The sequence below is a fragment of the Geotrypetes seraphini genome, chromosome 9, assembly GCF_902459505.1.
Source record: "Geotrypetes seraphini chromosome 9, aGeoSer1.1, whole genome shotgun sequence".
NCBI classification, from domain to species: domain Eukaryota; kingdom Metazoa; phylum Chordata; class Amphibia; order Gymnophiona; family Dermophiidae; genus Geotrypetes; species Geotrypetes seraphini.
The window spans coordinates 60,687,450-60,709,262 of record NC_047092.1 but is presented as its reverse complement, the minus strand read 5'-3'; the positions used below and the strand labels follow the sequence as shown (position 1 = coordinate 60,709,262).

Below are 21,813 nucleotides of genomic sequence, written 5' to 3'. Positions count from 1 at the left end.
TCTATTTTATCAAATCCTTTTAATATTTTGAAAGTCTCAATCAAATCCCCTCTCAATCTTCTCTTCTCAAGGGTACAGTCCCAGCTTCCTGAGTCGATCTTTGTAGCTCATATGTTCCATTCCTTTAATAAGTTTCGTGGCTCGCCTCTGCACTCTCTCTAGCAGAGTTATATCCTTTTTAAGGTATGGAGACCAGTGTTGGACACAGTATTCCAAGTGCGGTCTGACCATTGTTCTATAAAGTGGCATTATAACTTCTTCTGATCTACTCGTAATCCCCTTCTTAATTATGCCCAACATCCTATTTGCTTTCTTTGCCGCCGCCGCACACTGTGCCGATGGCTTTAGGGTACTGTCAATCAGTACCCCCAAATCCCTTTCCTGTTCGCATTTTTCCAACTTGACCCCCAACATCTTATCCTCATGTTCCTTGTTTTTCTTTCCTAGATGCATCACCTTGCATTTGTTTATGTTAAAGTTCATCTGCCACTTTATCGCCCACGTTTCTAGCTGGTTCAGATCTTTCTGGAGGTCCTCGCAGTCCTTTTGAGAGCCAACCGCCCGACATAGTTTTGTATCATCAGCAAACTAAAGGTAGGCACTGCTACATTAAGCCAGGTTTTCACTGGCCTAGTTTACCGGCACCTATCTCAGATGTGTAGCAATGCCTAAGTCTGCTTTTAAGGTAAGCGATGTAAAGGATCGGAAGATGCCTCCATTTAGGCGTTGCTAGGCTTATTATGGAATTCTGCGCCTAACTTTTCATTTTTATTTTTTAAAAACAATTATTCAGTTAACTTCAATGGCACAGTCAATTACCATGCGTAATTGTGTGGTACCTAGTGACATCTAAATTGAGGCACTTACCAGCGCATAACATAATTTAGGTTAGGCACAGATTTTAGTTAGGCATCACTAGGTGGTCTCAATCACAGCATCTAGCAGCTCCTAACTCCATCTAGCGGCTCCTAAAGCACCATTTATAGAATCAGGCCCAAAGTATCTTCTTGTCACCTAGTAAACTTTTAATTGTGTATTTCCTGAAATAATTTTATAAAAGTCCTTCCATTGGCCAAAAAAATGTCTTTACACATGAAAACTTTTATAAAATTATCCCCACAACCTACTAATTATTCTGTAACATTTAGGTAGTCATTTCTAGAGTGAAAAAAAAAGTTACTTGTAGCTTTAGATGTCTAATCTGTATGACAACTATGAAAGAGGAGTGGAAGAAGAAAAATAAGTATTCTTTTTATGCAATGACTGCTTGATAAACTATTGCTCAAGCTGGCAAAATTGCCTTTCTCAAGTTTGTTGGAGGAATCACTGGGAGATTGGATTTTAATTCACAAATCTCAGGAGCTTTCTTGGGTCACAGTTCCCATGCCAGTATCATACCAAGTATAGTTGTGCCCTGTGTGACTCACCCACTGGTGCTTCTCTCCCCCCCCCTCCACCCCCTCTCACTCCAGCTGCTTCACCATTACCAATGAGAGACAACAGTAGGATGGAATGAATTTTTGAGTTGCTCTACTGTATATTTGTGTCATACCACTCACACAGCCTTTGGTATCTGCTGGGTCACCCTATTAAACTAAACCTCTTCTGTTGTTAATCTGAATAGGTTTGTTGAGCTTGCGTTTATAGTCAGAATATTAATTTCTAGGCAAGTCATTCCATTTCTAATAGATTAATATGTTTGTTGCTGCATTAGACTCATGAAGGATGAGTTGGGAGTTATGACCTTTAACTGACTGAACAGCCGAAAATTAAAATTATTATTATGCTTTAACTGTCAAGGTTTCAAAGATCTTTCTTTCAGATGGACTGAATACATAGTACAAGTGAGGAAAATAATTTAAAATCTGTTTTAAATATTCTTACTTTACTTCTCCCCCCCCTCCTTTACAAAGCAGTGGTAGTGGCTGCCGCACAACAAACATTCCGACACCCATTAAATCCCTATGGGCATCAGTGCAATTACTGCAGCTTTGAAAAAGGAGCCCTTAATGATAAAATATAATCCCATGTCAAGGCTTTACATGCAAGTAATAAGTAAAGGATTTAAATGATCACATGATATGAAATCCTTAATTTTCATATCCTGTTAAATACTGAAAGGAAATTTGACCCAGTTTCTAGTAAAATGCTGTTAGCTCAGTAATCCACTTTTATTTACTACAATTTATAATATATTTTAATAAAAATGTTATTTCAATTTCAGCTTCAACAATGTGCACAGATTTTTATTATCATGCACAGTGTTCTTCAACACTAAGGGGTTCATAATAATAATATAAAAAAATGTTCAAAAGTGGCCTAAATCCGTACTTGGATGATCAAAAAGACAGATTGTCCAAGTACAAAGAACATAAGAATTGCCACTGCAGGGTCAGAAAAGTGGCCCATCATGCCCAGCAGTCCGCTCACGCGGCAGCCCTTAGGTCAAAGACCAGTGCCCTGAGCCTAGCCTTACCTGCGTATGTTCTGGTTCAGCAGGAACTTGTCTAACTTTGTCTTGAATCCCTGGAGGGTGTTTTCCCCTATAACAGCTTCTAGAAGAGCGTTCCAGATTTCTACCACTCTCTGGGTAAAGAAGAACTTCCTTACATTTGTACGGAATCTATCCCCTTTTAACTTTAGAGAGTGCCTTCTCATTCTCCCTACCTTGGAGAGGGTGAACAACCTGTCTTTATCTACTAAGTCTATTCCCTTCATTATCTTGAATGTTTCGATTATGTTCCCTCTCAGTCTCCTCATTTCATGGGAGTAGAGGCCCACTTTCTCTAATCTCTCACTGTACGGCAACTCCTCTAGCCCCTTAACCATTTTAGTTGCTCTTCTCTGGACCCTCTCGAGTAGTACCGTGTCCTTCTTTATATACGGGGACCAGTGCTGGATGCAGTATTCTAGGTGGGGGCATACCAAGGCCCAGTACAGCGGCATAATAACCTTCTCTAATCTTTTGTGATCCCCCTTCTTAATCATTCCTAGCATTCTGTTTGCCCTTTTTTCTGCCGCCGCCACACATTGCGCAGACGGCTTCATCGACTTGTCAACCAGTACTCCCAAGTTTCTTTCCTGTGTGTGTGTGGGAGGGTCTCTCCAAGTACTGCACGTTAAACCTCATTTGCCATGTCGTGTCCCATTTCTCGAGCATATTTATGTCACATTGTAGGTCTTCGCAATCCTTCTGCGTCCTCACTACTCTGAATAACTTTGTATCGTCTGCAAAGTTAATCATCTCGCTCATCGAACCAATTTCCAGGTCGTTTATAAATATGTTGAAGAGCACGGGTCCAAGCACCAAACCCTTCGGCACTCCACTCATGACGCTTTTCCAGTCCGAGAATTGTTCATTTACCCTCACTCTTTGTTTCCTATCCGCTAGCTAGTTTTTAATCCACGTGAATATTTCACACTCGATTCCCTGGCTCGCAATTTTTCGAAGTAGTCGTTCATGCAGAATCTTGTCGAACACCTTCTGAAAATCCAATGTCGACCGGGTCACCCTTCTCTATCTGCCTGTTTACTCTCTCGAAGAAGTGCAACAAGTTCGTCAAGCAAGATCTTCCTTTGCTGAAGCCGTGCTGACTGGTCCTCATCAGATTGTGTCCATCTAGGTGATCAATGATGTGATCCTTTATCAGCGCCTCTACCATCTTTCCAAGGTCAGACTCACCAGTCTGTAGTTTCCCGTTCTCTCCTCGAACCTTTCTTGAAGATTGGCGTAACATTTGCCACTCTCCAGTCTTCCGGAATCCTTCCCGATTTGATCGACAGATTGGCTATTAGTTGGAGCAGTTCAGCTATAGCCCCTTTCAGTTCCTTGATTACCCTCGGATAGATGCCATCCAGTACTGGGGATTTATCAATTTTAAGCCTACATACCTCTACTAGACTGACCGTCAGCCCTGTCAGTTTCCCATCTTCATTTCCTGCGTATAGCCTGTCAGCTTCCAGTATGTTGTGTATATCTTCTTCAGTAAATACAGACACAAAAAATGTGTTTAGTTTGTCAGCGATGGTTTTATCCTCCTTTAGCACTCCCTTTATTCAATGGTCATCCAACGGCTCCATCGCTTCTTTCGCGGGTCATTTCCCCTTAATATATCGAAAGAACAGGTTGAATTTTTTTTGCCTCCTTGACTATTTTTTCTTGTAGTATCTTTTGACCCCTCTTACTGCCTTAAGGCACTTGTTTTGATATTGTTTATGCTTTTTCCAGTTTTCGTCCGTTTTTGAGCTTTTCGATTCCTTAAACGAAGTTGGCTTGTCTCTGATCACTTCCTTCACCGCTACAGTGAGCCATGCCAGTTTCTTGTTCTTTTTCCTCTTGGATCCCTTATTGATACGTTGTATATATAGATTTTGCGCTTTGGTGACTGTGTCCTTAAAGAGGGACCATGTTTGCTCTAGCGATTTTACAGTGCTTATCCTCTTCTTAATCTTCTTCCCACCATGAGTCTCATCATTTCATAATTTCCTTTTTGGAAGTTCAGTGCTGTGGCCGTCATTTTGGATCAATGTTTTGTCCCTTTGTCCAGGTTGAAGCGGATCATATTGTAATCACTGCTTCCCAGCGTCCTTTCCACTTTTACGCCTTGCGCTGATTCTTATAGTCCGTTTAGAATTAAGTCCAGAATTGCATTTCCTCTCGTATTTTCTTTGACGAGTTGTTCCAGGAAGCAATTGACTACAGCATCCAGGAACTTGGTCTCCCTACTTCAGCCGGATAGGTTCCAGTCTATCCCTGGATAATTGAAGTCGCCTATGATAACTGCATTACCTTCCATGCAGTTGCGTTTAATCTCATCCGTTATTTCTCCATCAGTTTCTTCGGACTGCCCTGGGGGTCTGTAGTAGATGCCGATCTTCATTTCTATTACATTTATTCCTGGAATTTTGGCCCATTGAGACTCTACCTTATTCTCTTCAGTAGACTCAATTCCCTCTTTGAGGTATATATAGGGCAATACCCCCGCCTTACTCTGTCTCTGCGGTATAGCTTGTATCCCAGTAGCACAGTGCCCCAGACGTTTTCCTCATTCTACCATGTTTTCGTGATGCCAATGATGTCAAGGTTATCTTTTTGTGCCATAGCTTCCAATTCCCCCATCTTATTCCTTAGGCTCTTTGCATTCATATACATACACTTGAGTTTGTGGCCTGTTACTTTCTTTCATTTCCTTCCCTTTTGTGTCCCTTTCGATCCATCAGGATTTCTGTCTTGCCTATGATCCGGTGAGTCTTCCCCACTATCTTCCTGCATAGTATCCTCTGGGTATACCGTTTCCCAAACCATCGACTCTTGGTCGACTGTCGGGTTTCCCTGTCTTCCTAGTTTAAAAACTTCTCAATTTCATTTTTGATGTTGCTTGCAAGTAGCCTTGTTCCGTCTCCGCTGAGGTGGAGTCCATCCTTCTTGTGTAGCTTGCTCTTCCCCTATAACATCGTCCAGTTGCGCACGAAGTGGAATCCTTCTTCCTCACTCCAGCGCCTCATCCACGCGTTGACTGCTTGCAGCTCAGTCTGCCTCTTCTCGTCGGCCCTGGGTACCGGCAGGATCTCTGAGAATGCTACTCTCAGAGTTCTGGTCTTCAGCTTCCCTCCTAGCAACTGGAACTGGTCCTTCAGTCCTTCTCTGCTGTAATTCCTGTTGCTCACGTTGTTTGTCTCCATGTGGATCACCACCGCCGTATCTTCCTCTTCCACGCTGTCGATGATCCTGTCGATGAGGCCCACTATATCTTCTATCTTGGCAGCCAATCCTGTCTTCCTCCTGCTATGTGGCTGTCGACTTGTCTGATGATGGAGTCCCCCACGACGATCACTGTCCTCTCTATCTTCTCTTGTCTCTCCAGCCGCAGGTCCATGTCCTTGGTGTATGTCCATCTCTCCAGCCAAAGGCCCTTGTCCTCTGAGCACTTCCATCTTCCCTCATCCTGGCGTTGGCTTGCACCGGACTCGTCTTCCAGTGGGTTCCCTCTGCTGCTTCCAGGTCTCGCTACTGTGTCACTCATTTCTTTCTTGTGGTTGTCCTCCAGGTGATCCTTACTCACTGCAGGTGTATCTTGGCAGTTCCACTGTTGCTGATGATTCTCCACAGCCTCCCTATATACCTCCTCAATGAACTTCTCTAACTCCCTCCCAGACTTCTTCCTCAATGGTTTCCTCTAAGAACATAAGAACATAAGAACTGCCATCTCCGGATCAGACCTTCGGTCCATCAAGTCCGGCGATCCGCACACGCGGAGGCCCCGCCAGGTGTACACCTGGCGTAATTTATAGTCCACCATATCTTTATATGCCTCTCTTAAGGAGATATGCATCTAGTTTGCTCTTGAAGCCTAGGACGGTCGATTCCGCAATAATCTCCTCTGGGAGGGCATTCCAGGTGTCAACCACTCTCTGAGTGAAGCAGAACTTCCTGACATTAGTCCTGAACCTGTCCCCCCTTAGCTTCATTCCATGTCCTCTAGTCCGTGTCAAATTGGACAGTGTAAATAATCTTCTCTGCTCTATTTTGTCGATTCCTTTCAGTATTTTGAAGGTCTCGATCATATCCCCACGCATTCTCCTTTTCTCAAGGGAGAACAATCCTAGTGTTATAAGTCTATCCTCATATTCCAGTCTCTCCATACCCTTCACCAGTTTTGTTGCTCGTCTCTGCACCCTCTCCAGCAGTTTTATATCCTTCTTTAGGTAGGGAGACCAATGTTGGACGCAGTATTCCAAGTGTGGTCTGACCATTGCCCTATAAAGCGGCATTATAACTTTCTCCGATCTACTCGAGATTCCTTTCTTTATCATGCCCAACATTCTATTTGCCTTCTTTGCCGCTGCCGCGCATTGTGCCGACGGCTTCAGGGTCCTATCTATCAGTACACCCAGGTCCCTTTCTTGTTCACTCTTCCCCAGAGTTGCACCTGACATTGTATACTCGTATTCCTTATTTTTATTGCCTAAATGCATTACCTTGCATTTCTCCACATTGAACTTCATCTGCCATTTCTCCGCCCATGTTTCTAACCGACACAAGTCGCTCTGGAGTTTCTCTCTATCCTCCTGCGATCTGATTGCCCGGCATAGTTTTGTATCGTCTGCAAACTTGATGATCTCACTGGATGTTCCTTCCTCCAGGTCATTGATATAAATATAAATATAAGTACCGAGCCCTGGGGTACACCACTAGTCACTTTCTCCCAGTCGGAGAACTTCCCATTTATGCCCACTCTCTGCTTTCGGTTTTCCAGCCATTTGCTTATCCATCTTTGTATATCTCCCTCTATGCCATGGCTTTGTAGTTTCCTGAGAAGTCTTTCGTGTGGAACTTTGTCGAACGCTTTCTGGAAGTCCAAGTATATTATGTCCACAGGCTTCCCACTATCAATTTGCTCGTTTACGGTCTCAAAAAATTGGAGTAAATTCGTCAAACATGATTTCCCTTTCCTGAATCCATGTTGACTGGGTTTCATCAAGTCGTGTGCGTCCAAGTGCCGGACTATGCTATCCTTGATCAGTGCTTCAACCATCTTGCCGGGGACCGACGTAAGACTCACAGGCCTATAGTTGCCCGGTTCCCCTCTCGATCCTTTTTTGAAAATTGGCGTGACGTTCGCTATCCTCCAGTCGTCCGGTATCTGTCCAGTTCTGATTGTCAGGTTTGCAAGTTTGTGCAATAAGTCTCCGATTTCAACCTTCAATTCCTTTAAGACTCTCGGGTGAATTCCATCCGGTCCAGGGGATTTGTCACTTTTAAGTTTGTCGATCTGATAGTATATCTGGTCTAAGTCCACTTCAACTGTGGTGAGGCTGTCCTCTATTTCTCCTGGAAACACTTTCTCCGCTTCAGGTATTGTTGAGGTGTCTTCCTTCGTAAAGACAGACGCAAAGAAGGAATTTAGTTTGTCTGCGATTTGTTTATCTTCCTTGATGTACCCTTTCCTTCCCTGGTCGTCCAGGGGTCCCACTGCCTCTTTTGCAGGTTTTTTCCCTTTCACGTATCTAAAGAAGGGCTTGAAGTTTTTGGCCTCCTGGGCTATTTTTTCCTCATAATCCTGTTTGGCATCCCTCACCGCCTTGTGACATTTCTTCTGATCATCTTTATGTTTGTTCCAGGCTTCGGTTGTCTTTTTGCATTTCCATTTTTTGAAAGAGTCCTTCTTTTCTTTTATGGCTTCCTTCACCTGTATGGTAAGCCATGCCGGTTCTCTTTTGCTCTTTGTTCTCCGATCTTTGGAAATCCTCGGAATGTAGAGATCTTGTGCTTCTGTGATAGTATTTTTCAGTAGGGACCATGCCTGATCTACCGTTTCAAGTTTGTCCACCATCTTCTCTAGTCGTTTTTCTACCATGGCCCTCATGCGATCGTATTTACCCTTTTTAAAGTTTAAGGTGGTGGTTAAGGTTTTGGCATGTTTCCCTTTCCCGATGTCAAGTTTAAAGTTGATTACATTGTGATCACTCGTTCCCAGTGGAACCACGACTTCCACTTCTGTTATCGGTCCCGTGAGGCCATTTAGGACCAAGTCCAAGGTGGCGTTGCCTCTTGTCGGCTCTTTTACCATTTGTTCCAGGAAGCAATCCCCTAGCACCTCCAGGAACTTGGCCTCCTTGCCGCAGTTGGAGGTTGCTAGTTTCCAGTCTATCCCTGGGAAATTGAAGTCTCCCAATATAATTACATTGCCCGTCTTGCATTCTTGTTTGATTTCCTCCATCATTTCTGAGTCAGTTTCCTCCGCCTGTCCTGGGGGACGATAGTAAAGGCCAATTTTCGTATCTGCACCATATTGACCAGGAATTTTGATCCAGAGTGACTCAAGCTTCTCTTTCATTTCTGTTGTAACCATTTCAACAGAATCTATTCCCTCCTTAACATATAGAGCAATACCTCCACCTTTCTGCCCTACTCGATCTCTTCTATACAGTTTGTATCCCTGTAGTACTGTGTCCCATTTGTTTTCTTCATTCCACCATGTTTCTGTTATGCCAATGATATCCAATATGTCATGTCTCGCTATTGTCTCTAGTTCCCCCATTTTGTTACCTAGACTTCTAGCATTCGTATACATACATCTAAATTCCCTTTGTGTTACCTTTTTGGACCTTCTACTCTTGGCCGTCCCTATAGTTTCAAATATGGTATCCTTTACTGCTCCTGTGTTATCACCCTTGTTTGCTGTGTGGTCGTCCTCTCCTGTGTCTGAGTTGTCCCTTCCTGCTTTTTCTCCCTTATTGGCTGTGGGGTCGTCTTCTCTTGTGTAGGAGTAGTAGTCCTTGGCTTCTTCGTCGGGGCATCCTGCTATCCGTGCCATCGACCGGTGGTCGACTGTCGGCTTTCCCCTATCTTTCAGTTTAAAGCCTTCTCGATTGCCTTCTTCATGTTGCCTGCCAAAACTCTTGCTCCTTCCTTGTTGAGGTGTAGTCCGTCCCTTCTGTAGTACTTGCTTTTTCCCCAGAACGCCGTCCAGTTGCGCACGAAGTCGAAGCCTTCTTCTTCGCACCATCGTCTCATCCAGGCGTTGATTACTTGCAATTCCCCTTGTCTCTTTCCATCCGCTCTTGGTACTGGGAGGATCTCAGAGAAGGCCACCCTCACCTCCCTGATCTTCAGTTGTCTTCCGAGTGAGCGGAGCTGGCCCTTCAGCTCTTCCCTGTCATACTTCCACCCGCTCACATCATTTGTTCCCACGTGGATAAGCACAGCGGTGTCCTCTCCCCCTGCGCCATCTATGATCCTGGAGATCCTGTTGGTCACATCCTTCACTCTTGCTCCAGGCAGACAGGTGACGACTCTGTCCTCTCTTCCTCCTGCGGTGTGGCTGTCCACATGTCGTATAATGGAGTCGCCTACGATGATCCCCATCTTCTTTATTCGGGAGTTCCTTGGGGGGCGTAGGTCCACGTCCTTGGAGTAGGGCCAGTCTTCTTCCTCCAATGATACTCTTGAAATTGTTTCCTGTTCTTTGGGTGGGGGGATGTCTTCCTGTGCTCTCACTATTCCTCCTGGTGTGCGGTTGTCTCCTACCTCGTCTTCGGTTTCTTCTGTGTTTGCATGGGTGTCTTCTCTCCTCACATGGGTTTCTTGAGTACAGTTTTCCAGCCCTGGGATCTCTACGTGGTGCTGATGAGCTTCCTCTATGAACATTTCTAGTTCCTTGACCTCGTCGTTTGGGCTGTACTCCACTAGAATCTTCTCCTGTGCTCGGATTCTGTCTTCGAGTTCCATCACTGTTCCTTCCAATAGTCTTACCTGACATTTCAAGCTATCCATCTCCATGCATCGATTGCAAATGTATGCCTGGATCCCCGAAGGGAGGTAGTCATACATATTGCAGCCGATACAGAAGACCGGAAAGCTCACCTTCTGACTTCCTTGGGCTTCCATTTCTTGCTTCCCTCGTGTGTGCTTGTGTTCCTTGCCTGCTGCTTCCTTATGTTGCTTGCCTTCCTGTGTCTTTTGTGTGTGCTGTCTCCGCTCTACCTCACCTTGATTGTATGTGTGGGTTTGTTCCCTTGGCGTCTGTCTCTTCCTTACCTTCTGTGTTTGTCGCTTCTTTACCGTTCAGTCCTCCTCGGTGTTCTTGATAGTAGATACTTGATAGTAGATACTTGATAGTAGATACTCGTCCCTTGCAAGGCCCTTCGCAAAGGCGCTCTCGCTAAGGCGAGCGCCTTTACCGCTCGCCTTCGCCGCGCGCCGAACGGCTGGGCGCCGTTGGCTCCGCCCCCTTTCAAGGGGGAGTTCGGGCTCTGACCTCGCTGACGCTTGGGGGTGGGCGGAGCTAACTCTCGCCGCTGCCCCTGCTGTGGATCGCTTTTATTCCCTGCCTTTTGCCTCCTGTCTCTCTCCTAAGGTCTTCCTACCTCCTCTCTGCCTTCTGCCTGCTTTTCAGCCGGTGTTCAGGTCAGCGTGTGCTGGGCGCCGTTGGCTCCGCCCCCTTTCAAGGGGGAGTTCGGGCTCTGACCTCGCTGACGCTTGGGGGTGGGCGGAGCTAACTCTCACCGCTGCCCCTGCTGTGGATCGCTTTTATTCCCTGCCTTTTGCCTCCTGTCTCTCTCCTAAGGTCTTCCTACCTCCTCTCTGCCTTCTGCCTGCTTTTCAGCCGGTGTTCAGGTCAGCGTGTGAGGGCGCCGTTGGCTCCGCCCCCTTTGAAGTTTTCTGCCTCTCTGTCTTCCTCATCCTCTGCTTGAAGTGCTTCTAGCTCCAGTATTCTGCCTTCCAGGAGTCTGACTTGTTTCTTCAGGCCCTCCAGTTCCTTGCACTGAGTGCATACATAAGACCGCCTCCCAGAGGGGAGGTAGTCATACATAAGGCAAATGGGTAGCTCAACATCCTGCTTCTGTCTCCTGCTTCCATTGCTGTCCTCTCGCCGATCTGCTGTCTGAAGTGGCTTCTCTCTGTTTCCTTATGTAGCGTCCTTGGTGTAACTGTGAGGTCCTGCTCCTGATTTTAAACCTGCTACCCTTGCTTGCTTGTGTGTCCTCTGTGTCAACTGTGGTTGTCCTCTGCTCTTCTTTGCAGTGAATCGTCCCTTCTTAAGGCCCTTCGAAAAGGCGCTCTCGCTAAGGCGAGCACCTTTAATGCTCGACTTTGACGCGTGCCAAATGGCTGAGCGCCATTGGCCCCTCCCCTTTTAAGGAGGAGCTCCGGTGGATGACGGGGGTGGGCGGAGCTACCTCTTGCCGATGCCCCTTGCTCTCTCTTGCCTCTTCTTCCCCTCTCCTGTTCTCTCCTGCGCTTTTCTCTCCTGCTTCTCTATCCTTCTGCTTCTCCATTCCTGCCTCCTGCTTGCCGATAATCAAAGCTGGCATTAGACTTATCTAAAACCAGCTTAGGACTTTACCTTGCCTCTGAACACTTAGAGCCAAAAGAAGTGGGTTTTAGAGGAGGGGAAAGGGCGGGATGTGGTCTGACCCAGACTTAGTCGTACTGCAAGTATAACCAAAAGTATAGGGAGATCACCCAGTCGGAACTTATACGTTTTGACTTAGACCAAGTCAAAACAGGTATAAGTTCTGAATACGGGCCGCTGAGCTGATCGTGGTTGCCGCAGTCAGCTCAGCAGCCCCGGCAACCTACCCACCCCCCACCGCAATGATTGCGGCAGGAGAGATGCCTAATCTCTCCTGCTGCTATCGCAATCCCCCTCCCCTGACAAAACCCCAACAGGCAGGAGGGATCCCAAACCCTCCTGCCGAAGATAACACCCCAACACCCCCCCATGAATACCGGCAGGTGGAATCCCAAGCCCTCCTGCCGAACATGGCCCCCCACCCCCTTGAACCCCCAAACCTCCCCACTAACCCGATACCCCCACTACCCAGAAACCCTCCCCCCACTAACCTATTCAGTTGACCAGCCGGATGGGTCCCTGGTATGGCCGGCCAGCATGCCTGCCATCCTCGGAATGGTGGGCCTGCCCCTTCCTGGTGCTTTGTGGTATGCACCAGGGAGAGGCTTGGGCCTGATTGGCCCAGGTGCCTAAGGCCCACCCATAGGAGGCAGGGCCTTAGGCACATGGGTGGTGCAGGGAGCCTCTGTATAATCTGGACTTAAAGGTAGAACGAGATATAATGAAAGTGAAGAGCATCAGCCCCTGAGGAAACTTGCATGTAGAACGGCTGGGTAGCCATCGGGCTATAAGTTAAGTGCTCTTCTTAAAATTAATTATAGCACCACATAGGTGAATTTGGGTATTGCCTTCATTAACAAATAAAACAAGACCAATGATGAACATATCACCCCAGTAAGGACACAAAACAAATCTAGTAGTGTCTTGGGTGTTTTGAGGTCTTGGATACTGAGTATAATCTGCAATACTTTTTTCATTACTATTTAATGTCCCATCAGATACTAAAACATCTTAATTTCCATAAAATTAGAATTAGACAAGTTGAAACTTTTTATCCCATGAGCCAAATTGATAGTGTATTAATAACTATGGATATATGTCATACTGAGGATTCCCTCTGCACTGTGTCATGAAATAGAACTAACTCTTTTATGGTACTTGAATAATATATTTCTGCAGCTTTATTTCTCAGATTGAAGTCATCTGCTGTGAAGTGGCAGATTCATAGTATTTTTTATAATATAAGCTTCAATTTCCAGCATTTTTCTATAACTAATTATGGGTTTTGGAAATAACCATTTAAAATGGATATGATGAATGAGCACAGACAGTATATGCAGGTCCTTAGAGAATCATTCTTCACAAACCTTGTAGGGGTTTTTTTGGTGCGGATTTGCCATTGCAAATCATGCGAAAAGCAAAGCGATACTGGAGAAGGCAGGTTCAGATAACTAAGTCTTTGATAAAGACATCAAGGCTCCATCTCAACACATGCAGGGTACTTTATAAATGAATAACCCCAGAAAAGCCTAATCACTATGTAGAGCCTGAGATTTCCCTCCAAGATAAGCTAAAATATATATATATATATATATTTTTTTTACTAACCACACTGACACATGCAAGAGATCTAATAGATGCGGAGGGGGGTTTTTGATATGAGGTCGAAATCCAAGTTTAGACATTTGCAGAAAACATCCAAAATCTAGTAGTAAACATGAACATTTTCAAAACATGAAAATGTCTTTTTGTTTCAAAAATGGCCATTTCCTGGATGTGTTTGTCCTCAGTGCATCTATCTTTTTGAACCATTTTTTTTTTTTTTTTTGGGGGGGGGGAGTCCAAATGAACAATGTTCATTGGAATGTAGGAGAGGCTAGCATTCTTCGCAGACTGGCCACGCAGACATCCCAGCAGAGCAGTGGGGCAACCTAGGGGGCACTGCAGTGAACTTCACATAAAAGATCCCAGGTATACATCTCTCCATAACCCCCTTACATTGTATGGGGAGCACTCCCAAATTCACCCAAAACCTACTATACCCAAGTATACACCACAGCAATAGCCTTTATGCCTGCAGATGTCACATATATCAGTACAGTAGGTTTTTGAGGGCTCACCTTTTCCACCAAAAATATGCTAGAGTGGGCTATAAGTTTGGATTAGAGAATGACAACGGGACAAATTTTTCCCCGTCCCTGCAGGAACTCATTTTCCCATCCCGGTGAGTCCTTTTCCTGTCCATGCCCCATTCCTGCAAGCTCTGCCCTCATCTGCACAAACCTCAAACACTTTAAAATCATAAGTGTTCGAGGCTTATGTCGTTAAGGCAGAGCTTACTGGAATGAGGCAGGGGCAGTGACAAAACTCACGGGAACAGGAACAAATTTGTCCTCGTATCATTCTCCAGTCTGGATTCCCCTCTCTGCATCCACTGCACTGACCACTAGGCTACTCCAGAGACCTGCCCTAATAATACCTGCCCTAACATCTGCAGCTGTCATACAAGTTGGTAAGTACAGTTTCATTCACATGTTTAGGGGGTGGAAGGAGTTCGGTGACCACTGGGTGATTATGTAATATATACATTTTTAATAAATAAATAAAGGGAGGAGGCCATGCCTTAATTCCTCTAGTGGTCATCTAGTCAGTTTGGCCATCTTTTTGGCACTTATATGTTATTGAAACAGGTCTAGTTTCAAAAGTCCAAGTTTGCCTTGGACGTTTTCTGCACTGTTCCATTATTGGAAAAAAAAAAAAATGTCCAAATCATAAGTCTGCCCTAATCCTGCCCATAACACATCCCCAACACACTCCCTTGAGATTTTGAAGCACTGCAGGCAAATAGCATAGAAAACCGTCTAAAAAAATGGCAATTTGGAAGTTTTAGCAAACAAAATGTACAAATGTCACTTTGTCATTTTGGGGGTATTTTTCTCTTTGAAAATGAGCCCCAAGAGTTCCTGTGACTATTCCAAGAAATCTGTTAAATTAGCTACAAGGGGGTGCTGAAAAGTTCTCAGCCCAACCAACTAATTTCCTAAATTAGTTATTTTACCACTGTAGCTGAAAAGAGTGTTATCTTATTTCATCAAGTGCCAATCTGCAGAAATGAAATTCTATGTTTTGACATTGTTTCAAATCATTGATTGAACCATATCCATGTCATTCTCTTTTTGGTTGGGCTGAGAACTTGTCAGCAACCCCTCAAATAGAAGGATTCACACTCCACTGGTTGGCCATTAGGTGAATTAATAACATAGGAAACAATACACTTTAGATATAACCATAGTATCAGGATTAACCAGGTGCAACATATCTCCTATCAATTACAGCAACCCTAGTGGCTTCTTTTGGAATGATGTGGATACAAGTGTAGGGGAAAATTCTATAAATGGAGCCAAAAGTTGATCACTGAAAAAAAATTCAGCACTAAGCACTAAGCTCTAAGCTATAAAGGGCAAATGCCTTATACAGAATAGCGTCAAGTTGTGGAACCCATGCGTCACTTCTGGGTGCTGAACTTTCACCTGCTAAAACCAGGTATAAATGCTGGCACCCAAGTTAGGGGAGCGTAGGCCAAAGTCTGTAATTCTGTGTGCAACTGTTTAGAAGGCCCTCACTCACGCCACTTTTCCAGATACATGCTAGAAAACTTGGGTGCCAATCCTTATAGAATATTGCGCAGTTAGATGTGTGCACAACTTCTTTTTTTTGGTTTTTTATAATTCTTTATTGATTTTTAAACAAGAACAGTGTTATATACATAAAAGAACAGTATATTATTGCATTCAGTCATAACACTAATATCTATATAGATAACAGAACTATCATTCAATAATTATTTTGCATATAGTAATAACATAAGAACCAAGTAAATAATATAATATGAAACCAAGTTACCTAAAATATCATTATCAATATTTCCTCCCAACCACCCACCCTCCCTGGATGTGTAAAGATAAATAAACCAAGAAAAAAGTAAGACAAAATACTTGTACAAATGTAGTCAATAGGCACCAAATTTTGTTGAATATTCCACTAAGTCCCCTACACTCTGCATTAATTCGTTCATATTTGTATATAGTACACACATTCACCCACCAGAAAGTATAATTTATTCTATCATGATTCTTCCAATTACTTGTTGTGTGCACAACTTCTAATCAGAGCCAATGAATTGCAATAATTGGTTGTTAGTGCCCAATTATTTCTAGTTCCGTGCACATCCTGGCCCAAATTTTTGCACACAGCTTTAGGTATGATATATAGAATCTGGGGTTAGTGCTTAAGGAGCTGATATTGAGACCGTGGGAGGGAGGCCATCTAACTGCCACAGTCAGCAATGATATCAATATCCATTCTATCTGAGGCCAGCTCAAACTTGGCCGGCTATGCCAATCTTAAACACTGGCCAGCTAAGTTATAGCATCCAAAATTAAACCTGCTTTTTGTGTGTCCTGATTTGGCCACTAAATTTGGCTTAAAATTGGCAGCAATCACATGATATAGCTGGCCAAGTTTAAGTTGCTAATTGCTAATATTCAGTAGAAATAGCTGGCTATCTCCCATAGAATATTAGCAGTTAGCTGGCCAAACACTATTTAACTGGTCAGGAGTCAGGCACCTACTACTTTGAGGCAAGCACCTACTCCTAGCTGCCTACCAGAAAGCAGGCATGGTTACGGACAGATTTGGGGTGGATTTTGTGCATGGTTTGGCTTAAGTGTTGGCTTAGATGCACTCATTTAGGCCAAGAAAACCTTGGCATAAATGGCGGGTGCCTAAGGTTTCAACACCTACCAGTGCCTAAAAATTGCATAGGCACCGTTAAGGATTGGCTGCCGGTGGAGGCTTGGGTGATGTTTAAATTCGGTTGCATCTGCTATAAATTACTATTTGGTCTTATTCCTAGCTATTTAGTAGATTCTTTTACTTTTGTTAATGTACAAGCGTCTAAGATGATCAGTTACATTCTTCTCATTTCCTTCTGTCAAAGGATGTAAATATAAGAAATACCACCAAAATCTTTTAGCGTATCAAGCAGCCTCCTGGGATAAAGATTTAAATTCTTTGATCTCTAATGCTGGGTCATATCAACATTTCAAGAAAAACTTAAAAACCTATTTGTTCACTAAATCCTTAGGTAACTGACTTTATTCATCTTGAATGTCTCCTTGTCTTTGTAAACCGCATGGATCGTTACTGTTATGCAGTATAGAAGAAGGCTGTTATGTTATAAATGGCACCTTGGGGATGATTAACAGTTGCGCTCAATGATGCCTACAAGTTAGGCGTCGTTTAGAGAATCAGAGCTTTGCTGCCCTTGAGCTCTGAAGCCATGAGCGCTGAACATTCTGGAACAGTCTACAATAATTTTACCATAAAGCCAGATGATGTGCAGTTGTAAGCTCTCACTGAAGGTCTCAACAACATTTTTTTCAGCAGACAGTGAAGATCTGATCTTCAAACATTCCAAATAATTGTAGTACCTGGAAAGTGAAGCGGGGGATCACACAGAAGTACAGCTCCGATTCCTTCCTTTACATTGACTTCGTACCGCTCTTCCGTGGGGAATGGATCAAGATCTAGGCACAGATTTGATAACATTACAAGAAATGAGCAATGGTTTTCCTGTTTTGCACCCCAGACTGGTATACAAGTCATACATGCATGTGTCCTTTAGTTGAAAATAATAGGTTAAAAAAAATCTGTGCAGCATTCCAAAACTCAATATGCCTAATAAAGTTATTATGTAGTAAGGTCACTATAAATTTGTTCCTTGAAAAGCCCTATGAAGTCTGCTTTCCAAGTCTATCAATCAAGATCCAGTTTTGGATAAAAGTAATCACAATGACTGTAGAATGTGTGTGAAAGTTGGGAAGTGAGTGTGAGTGATGGGGATTAGGTTCACTGACTAAATTATTCTGATATTTATTAATAAATTAAGTATTGGTAAGTTGTAAAAGTACTGTAATGAAATGAACTGTGAGAGATAAGATTAAAATTGAATTGATTCAGATAATACTTGCTTGTATTAAATATTTAATAGCTGGTTTTAAGAATTGGATGGGGGAGGGTTTTGCATTGGAATTTCATTCGGAGAATATATGGAGGGTTTCCTGTAGGTATGTACTTTTTCAGATTATTTGGTGGTGGGGAGAATAGTTGTACATTAATGTCTATAAGTTTAATGTGCATTTCATGTAAACTTATGTATATTGAAGTTGTTTGTTTGCATGGTAGTTTGGAAATTTAATAAAGATTTACAAAAAAAAAATAAGAATTTGAGTTAATCAATTTTCTATGAATGCACATGCATATTTGGTCTAATAGACATATGTGTTTAGCCGAAAGAATTCAAGAACTGTTGGGCCTGGGAGAGGAGGAGTTTCATGAGCAGTGGCATACCAAGGGGGGATGGGGGGGCGGTCCACCCCGGGTGCAGCCTTAGGGGGGGTGCACAACTGGCCCGGTCTCTATCACGCTCCCTCCCTCCTTACTTAAGGTGACCAGCGAGTGATCCCTTCCAACCCTCCCAGCGAGAGCAGCAAACCTCCCTCCAGTAGGGTTGGTAGCTGCAGCGCTAAACAGGCTGCTTCGCAGCTTTCTCCTGCCGGTGAAGCATCAGTGATTATATTTGGATTTTCAGTGACAGCATTTGGAAATGTATTGCCAATAAAAATCTGCATAACTTAAAATGTTTTTCTCATCTGTTATGCTATGTGGCCTGCCAAGAACTGAAATTTGACCTCAGTGAGTTTTACATGCAAGTGCTGAATGATAGCTTGTGCCAAAGTGTCATCTCTCCAGGAGATATACAACAGAACGACAGGAACAAAAGCAATCTTTGAAGCATGCCATCAACACAATGCAGAAAATGTTATGCAGCATGAGGGTAACCAAAAAAGACAGACAATAAAGAAGTGATAGTTAAAGCAAAAATAAACTCAATAAAGTCAAATGCTGAGTTAACAGATCATTCTCAACTTTGCCTACTCAAGATCCAACTTGAGGAATGAACTGGTGACTTTCTACATAAAACTGCCACTGAGCCATTATCCTGGCTCTTTTTTTCTGGTTTCTCTAGTTTTGAGTCACGTCAATCTGGAATTTTTGAGTGTTACCATATAAAATAGCATGCACAGAAATTGATGCATGTTAAAAAGGTTTAAGCAAAAGAGGCCATGCTGATCTATTTCTAAACCATTACATAATTTCTTACATCCAAAATTGAGAGTGGCTTCATTGCTTCGGACGGTTCCAAAGATATTTTCTGCTATACAAACATATTTTCCAGTGTCCTTAATTTTGTCTGGGTTGTTGATGATAAGGTTACCTCCCATCAAGGTGTAGCGTTTATTTATCAAGTTAATATCCCAGTTATTTATTTTCCACCTGTCAATGATAAAAGAAAAATCTAATATTTTGCTTGTCTATTAACAAAAATTATTGGCATATAATTTATAGATTTCAGTATTTTCATTTTAATTTTCACTCTTTGTTCTTTGATATTCTGAATAATTTGTGATGGAAACTTCTCAAAGTAAAAGAAAATTTTATGCACACTCTTGTAAAGCAAAATACAGTAGAATATTTCTTTCAGTTACTGCACAGATCCATCAGTGGTCAAGTGGGTATTTAGGGTAGGGGATAAGATTACAAAGCATATTTTGCATGTATATACCTCTATACACATGTAAAATACTGCTTATAAATATATGAACTAAGATGAGTAGTCATGTTTTTGTATGAATACTGTATATACTCAAATATAAACCAAGATTTTTGGGGCTAAAAATGGGGGTCTTGGTTTATATTCAGGTCAGTACTGATCCCCCCCCCCATTCCTGAACCTGTTGAAGGCCTCTGCCAGGCCTACCGTGAGGCCTGGTGGTCCAGCAGTAGGCTGGAACAAGAGAGATCCCTTCTGTTTCCTGTCCCGGCCAACTCCAATAACATTTACCTCCTTCCCCCTCCCCAGTGTACCTTTTAAATCCCTGGTGGTCCTGCGGTGGGCTGGGACAGCAGGGATCCCTCTGGCCTCCTGTCTCAGCCGATTCTAAGTATTGTTATCTCCCTCCCGCCTCCACCGTGTATCTTTAGAATGTCCAGGAGTGTATTTTACTTACTCTGTGAAGGATATTATTCTACAAACTCAGCTAACTAAGCTGTATTTAGATCAGCAAATTCAAAAGTTTAAATCAGATAGGGAACACTGCTTTCCTATGACCACATGCAGCTATAAAATGGAGTCTGATGTGAACACATAAGAAAAGAAGGCACACTACAGCAATGCACACTGGGAGCTTGAGCTAAAGAAATACACTGTTTAAAAATAATCTGCTCTTATGCGGATTGGACATCCCCTTTTCCATTACGAAAGGTGGCGCACAGACTTAAATATTTGGGGATCTATATTACTGGTGATCTCAAAAGGGCTTATGGGGAAAATTTCAAGGTATTATTGCACAAAACTCGGGATTTATTGGCTCTTTGGACCAATTTTCCTTTAACTTTGCGGGGGAGGATAGCATTGTTTAAAATGGTTCTGTTTCCGAAATGGATTTATGTGATGCAAACTTTTCCTATGTATATTACCAATAAGGACATTGGTCTGTATCATAAAGTGTTACGTAAATTTCTTTGGAATAATAAGAAGCCCAGATTGACTTTAGCACAACTTTCCTTGCCACTGGGGAGAGGCGGTTTGGCATTGCCGGACCTGCGGAAATATAATGTTGCCTGTCTCCTTCGTCACCTGGTCGACTGGATCAAGAATACTGCCTATTATACTCCTGTGTCCCTTGAACAGCAACTGATGGCGCCTACACATTTGTTGTATTATCTTCATGCGAAACGACCCCATCGGATTTTTCCAACTCGTTCTCATCCTTTGTTGAAATCTATGCGTCAATGTTGGCAATGGTTATGCAAATGGATGCAGGTGCCTTTTACTTCTACAGTGCTTTTACCCTTGTGGGGAAATCGGGACTTGGATCCGGATGACTCTAAAACTTATTTGAAGACTTGGTCGACCAATGGCCTTTGTTATGTGCGGGATGTGGTGACGACACAGGGCCTTCCGGTTTCCTTCCCTGCTCTTCAGGCTCGGGGTGTAGTACAGGCTCGGGATTGGCTTTCTTATGGTCAAGTCAGTCACTATCTGCACTCTCTGGACCGTTCTACTTTGCAGGAAGATAAGGCGGACTTGGTTTGGGAGACTTTGACCCTGTCCCGTTCGACCAGTGTGAGTCTCTCCTTTCATCAGATCAGCTTGGGCAGTTTTTCGGTACCTTGGAATTATGATACGGTGGCTGCTGTTTGGAATCTGGACCTTGCCTCTACTGAGCAGATCACTGGTGAGGATTTGCGTCTCCTCATGCGACATCTTCCGAGACTGACTCGCTCGGTGGTACTGCAAGAACAGCACTACAAATTCTTGTTGAGACTTTACATTTCCCCATATAAGGCCTTGGTGGCTGGTATTGCAACTCATGCTGAATGCCCTAAATGCCGTGCTGCCCCTGCTGGTTTGTTGCATATGTTTTGGTCCTGTGACAGAATACAAACCTTCTGGTCTTTTGTTGGCCTTCATCTACAGACGATCTTAAAGAAACGACTTTCCCTGGGAGCGAAGGTTTTCCTTTTTTATCACTTTACCTCTTTGGGACTTTCTAGGGGTAATTCCCTGTTGCTGAAGAAGGCTTTTTTGTTATCTCGTAAATGTATCCTCTTGTTATGGAGGCAGGCCGAGGTGCCTACCCTCACAATGTGGAAAAATGAACTGTTTACTTTGCTGAAGTATGAATATTTGGATACTACAAAAAGTGGCCCTGGTCAATGGAGGAAATTCCGAGCGGTTTGGGCTCCGGTTTGGGACAATTTGTCTCCGGGTGCCCGAAGTGCCCTTCTGAATTTCTGACACTGGAGTGCTTGGGGGGTGTGGGGTGGG

The 21,813-nt window shown here is 43.5% G+C and overlaps 1 protein-coding gene across 1 annotated transcript in view; it reads right to left on the bottom strand.

Annotated features, from left to right (window-relative positions):
- Positions 1 to 21,813, bottom strand: part of CNTN1 (contactin 1) — a 222,781-nt gene that overhangs the window by 168,767 nt on the left and 32,201 nt on the right. The window contains exons 3-4 of the mRNA XM_033959145.1: positions 19,084 to 19,256; positions 17,351 to 17,446 (exon numbers count right to left, since the gene is read on the bottom strand). Of these exons, the coding sequence (XP_033815036.1) occupies positions 17,351 to 17,446; positions 19,084 to 19,256 (269 nt within the window). The remainder of the gene's footprint in view (positions 1 to 17,350; positions 17,447 to 19,083; positions 19,257 to 21,813) is intronic.